The sequence below is a fragment of the Penaeus chinensis genome, chromosome 16, assembly GCF_019202785.1.
Source record: "Penaeus chinensis breed Huanghai No. 1 chromosome 16, ASM1920278v2, whole genome shotgun sequence".
Taxonomy (NCBI): Eukaryota; Metazoa; Arthropoda; class Malacostraca; order Decapoda; family Penaeidae; genus Penaeus; species Penaeus chinensis.
The window spans coordinates 34,542,650-34,547,955 of NC_061834.1; the positions used below are offsets into that span (position 1 = coordinate 34,542,650).

General features: G+C 32.9%; 1 protein-coding gene across 1 annotated transcript in view; it reads left to right on the forward strand.

Moving 5' to 3' along the window:
• The window catches only part of LOC125033382 (enhancer of mRNA-decapping protein 3-like), a 6,750-nt gene extending 2,853 nt beyond the window's left edge, over window positions 1-3,897 (forward strand). Inside the window, exons 4-7 of the mRNA XM_047624830.1 lie at window positions 1-184; window positions 583-751; window positions 906-1,059; window positions 2,183-3,897. The exon at window positions 1-184 is cut by the window's left edge and continues 42 nt beyond it. Coding sequence (XP_047480786.1) covers window positions 1-184; window positions 583-751; window positions 906-1,059; window positions 2,183-2,768 — 1,093 coding nt within the window. The 3' untranslated portion in view covers window positions 2,769-3,897. The remainder of the gene's footprint in view (window positions 185-582; window positions 752-905; window positions 1,060-2,182) is intronic.
• Window positions 3,898-5,306: the final 1,409 nt, after the last annotated feature.

A 5,306-nucleotide genomic window follows, 5' to 3' on the forward strand; every position in this document is an offset into this window, starting at 1 on the left:
CACATCCCACGAATACAGCTCTCCAAGGCGGAATGACAAATATGGCAACGACTCCTCCAGGACTCCAGGGAAGAGGGACCGCAGGCGCAACAGGGATGAGACCACGTTCGGCACCCCCATTGATGATGATATGCTAAGCACAGAGTTTGACTTTGAGAAGAACCTAGCGCTCTTTGACAAACAGGTGAGGAGGGAGTCTTGTAAAAAGAAGTGCTTGGATCACATAAGGGATAGATTTTTATTTATTTAATTATTATATATGTAGAGGACAGGATGAAGGAGAGGGGGGGAGGGAGAGAGAGGGAGAGAGATACTCTTTGTGTGTGTGTGTGTGTGTGTGTGTGTGTGTGTGTGTGTGTGTGTGTGTGTGTGTGTGTGTGTGTGTGTGTGTGTGTGTGTGTGTGTGTGTGTGTGTCACTATCTATCTTTACGTGTGTGTATATTTGCATGAAAACATGCTTTTGTGTTTGTGTGTGCTTTTATGTCTATGTCTATGTACATTTATATGTACGTACGTATAAATGTACATAGACATATATAAAAAATATATGTGTGATATTTTTAAATATCTCTAATTCACAGGCTGTGATAGAAGAAATTCAGAGTCTCAAGCCAGATGTGGTTCGTCAGGCAGATAGGTATACAGAAAAGAAATATAGATGTGATGAGAATGTGCTGCCATCTAAAGCACCTGCAAAGAAACAGATAACTGTGCCTACTTCAGGAGCTGCAGAAGTTATCTATGCAAATGGTATGTATTTACTAAGCAGCTGTGTCATAGAGAGAAAGAAAATAAGGCTGCTTTTAAGTATGTGTATAGGTATCTGAACATATGACATAACTATGGATATATTTAATTCCCAGTTTCACATAACTGACTTCACAAATTTGTATAATAAATATAGATTGTGGACTGCTGGTACCTTCTGTAAGCAGTGAATTACGGGCAGAACTCTTATCTACGGCCAATCAGCATGGCCTCACTCACTCACGTCAGCTGGAGATCATTGGACGGGCTGCAACAGAAGTCATTCTTTCTCTGAGTGGAGGCAACCACAGGTAGGTGCTGCATTTCTGGATTTTTTGTGCAATTGTTTTTGGAAGCTTAAAAATAATCCAGGTAATGATTTGATTTATCCTTATTATGTATTTTATTTATTTATTTAATTATTTATTTATATAGAATGGCTGACATACTTAATCTAATGTAGAAATGATACTTTTTTTTATATTAAGGCTAACTTATTGATGTAGGAGTTAACTTCTTGTCTTTAATTTCTGAAGGGTGTTGGCAACACTTTGGGTGAAAAAAAAATATTCCAAACATAAGCTCAAAATCTTCCTAAACCAAATACAAATCATCCCTGACCAATGTTTAACTTAGTTGCATATGGTGTAAATGTCCAGAGCAACCATGTTGAGTCCTTAGAAAGCTATATATTTGATATTTGATTTTGCCTCTATTAAATTTGTAGAAAATTTTAAACATTATAATTTACTTGTGACTCTCAGGGTATACTGGTTCATACATAAGTAAGGGATGAATGAACAGCTATTTTTTAATAAAGTGGAGGAGTTATGAGTAATAGATGAAAAAGTGTCTGAAAACTAGGGTTTTTGATGATATTTTTCAATTCTTCATTCCCAATAGCATTGATTTTAGCTGTACCCTACCGTTACTATTTCTTAATACCCCTTATTACAATTCCAGCAGGTGACTGCTCTCTCTAACTTTATTCCCATTATCTGTAAGCAATAAGAAACATTCATCTCAAATGACTGGAAACACTAGGATAATATTGATAAAGTAACCATTAAATAGTAGCATTGTCTCCGGAAATCCTTTAGATTAAGCAACTAAATTTTCACGCTATAGTAGGTATTAGGCCTTTGTTTATATATGTATGGTAAAGCTGTAGTCTGTTCAGACATTGAGGAAAGTATGGCATGCCCCTAACCCGTGAGTGGCATTGTCTTCAGCTGCAAGTTTCATCACAAGTTTATTCACCAATTAGTTATTGATGTATTTCTATCCTAATATAGTTATGTTTGTTCAGTTGATTATGTAACATTTTATCTTGTTAGGCACCACAGGCCAATTTTCTTCTTTGATGGCAACCACTTTGACTCCTGCTCCAGGAACTCATAATTTATTTTTATAAACACATTTGTATTATTCCAGGCTAGGACCAGGCAACAGCCACCAGCCACCTGTTGTAGTGGTACTGTGTGGCTGTCACGTGCAAGGAGCTGCAGGAGTAAATGCAGCTAGGCAGTTGGAGAGTCATGGTGTTAGGACTGTTGTTGTCACACCACAACTGCCCACTTCACCCCCACCATCTCTGCTGCTCACCCATGAGTTGCAACTGTATGCCCTCACCTCAGGACGCACAGCCTCTGACCCAGGGGGCATTCCTGCCACTGTTGATCTGATTGTGGATGCCAGACTGGACCATAGTGGGAGAGCAGGAGAGGGAGGTTCTGGACATACCTGGCTCACTTCAACAACAAGGTGGGCCTCAAATTCCCGAGCTCCAATTCTTGCCCTCGACCCACCCAGTGACTTGGCTGCCATACCCTCCACCCAGCCACCCCTTCTGGCTCGAGTCTTGCTCTGTCCATCTCTTCCCCTTGCTTATACTCCAGCAAGGGGTAAGGTCTACCTTATAAATGTACCAATCCCCCAGCAGACCTTCAACGCTGTGGGAATTAAGTATGTCTCACCCTTCGGAGCCAAGCTGGTCATTCCACTGCACCCATATGAGTAAGTGGAAAACATCTGTACAGCTGATATGATGAACTGACAACCAGACATGATGATTATTCTAGTAACTAGATAATTTTGAAGGAAGTGATCTCAGTGTTTATTTTTGTTTTTATGTCAGTGAAAAGATGACCAGGTGAGAGCAAGTTTTCTGATACTGTTACTTTAATTGTATGCCAGGATGTCTGTGCTCCTGGAAGTGAAGTCTACTATTTCTCATGTATATTACACCTAGTGTAGGAAATGTTTCTTGTCATATTTCAACTTGGAAAACATTCTACACTCAATTGTTAGTATATTTTACTTAGTTCATGACAAACTTTTTTCTTCAGATACATATTTGGATCTGCATAATATTTGTACATTATGTAGCATTGATCTTCCATTATGGAATATATAATATTGGGTGTCAAGTTGCACATTTATGTTGAAATTATATGAAAAAGGTGTATTTTTCTAAGAGAAAGCCATTTTTGAGATAAGTATTCTACAAAAACAGTATATGTATGCATTGCTTTTCTAATCAAAAGTCTATCCTAAAAATATTTATTATGCAATCATATATCCCTAATGTAACATTAGGATGTGTTATGCCCCAGTGAGTGCTATCTGTTTTAGTTAGGCATGCAAATGCAGTATGTGATTTACTAATGCAGATACTATTAAGAGCATGTATTAGCATTGCAGGAAGTGTGATACCAGCAATGTTAACAGTAAACTTTATATTTAGAAAAGTTTAAAAAGAAATACTACTGTTCATTCAAATAGTTTATGCCAATTCTGCAAGGTGGTTTCACAGAAATTAGTCTGAGGATTTTTTTCATTTTTTATGATTTATACAAATGATCTGTGATAAAAATATATAGATTTTTTTTTTTTTTTAATTTTCAACATCTGGCATATTGCAAGTCTGTGGAGTTGCGTATTATGAAGAAGAGATTACAAGCAAAATCTCATTTTTAGCATTAATCAATACCTGTTATCCAGAGATCCTTGTATATATGACAATGATCATGATACAGGCTTGTATAAAAAAACAAAAACAAGACAAAACAAAACGAAATGAAACAAAAAAAACCATTATCTTACCTCAATAGAAAATATACTAAAGCTGAGTGTATAATTTGTTGATACTTAAGCATATATATATATATATATATATATATATATATATATATATATATATATATATATATATGTATATATATATATATATATATATTATATATATATGTGTGTGTATATATGTATATATATGTGTATATATATGTATATATATATGTATATATATATGTATATAAATACATATATAAATACATATATATATATATATATATATATATATATATATGTATATAAGTACATATATATATATATATATATATATATATATATATATATATATGTGTATATATATGTATATATATGTATATATGTGTATATATGTGTATATAAGTATATATGTATACATATGTATATGTATGTATATGTATGTATATGTATATATATGTAGGTATATGTAGGTATATGTAGGTATATATATGTATATATATGTATATATATGTATGTATATATATGTATATATATGTATGTATATATATGTGTATATATATGTATATATATGTATGTATATATATGTATATATATATGTATGTATATGTATATGTATATATATGTATATATATTATATATTGTGTGTATATATATATGTATGTGTATATATGTATGTATATATATGTATGTATGTATATATATGTATATATGTATGCATGTATATATATATGTATATATATGTATGTATATATGTATGTATATATGTATGTATATATATGTATGTATATATGTATGTATATATATATGTATATATATATGTATTTATATATGTATATATATACATAAATACATATGTACATACACTACATAGAACCATGTAAGTAGGCTATCAGAAGATAAAGGATAATAATTTATAATAGTGAAGTTTCATATTATTTTGAAAACAACATACTTTAGAACTTTTGTTTACAGTATGGAAATATCAGAGCAAAACTGTTGTATATTTTCCTTTATCACCTTTTGTTTTCTGAAGATGGTTAATGGTCAACCAATTGAGAAAAATTTTGTGCTCATTTTTTTTTATTTTTGTGAAATGTCTACACATAGATGGCTCTGCTAGTGCTTAGCCACAAAGGAGTCAATTAGTAGACCTTGTGACCTTACAATGTTATAAACATTATTAACAGCAAAATAAGATAAAGTAAAATATTTTTGTAAATCAAGGAAAAGAGTAAATGGGCAAGACAGGAAGTACTCGTAATTAGCTCATTGGTGACTTAGTACAAGTGTAGTCATCCATGTGTTAAAACAATTAAACAAGTAAACTCACGGTGGGCATGGCCATTGGCTTTGGATTAAAAGCCAAATAATGTGCTAGACATCTAAGGTCATGTAGCACTATAGGAAGGTACCAGTAAAGGGTAGTGAAAGGCGGTTGAGTTAGTATTTCGTTGCTGTATGTCCACTATATTGGTTAATATTGAAAAGG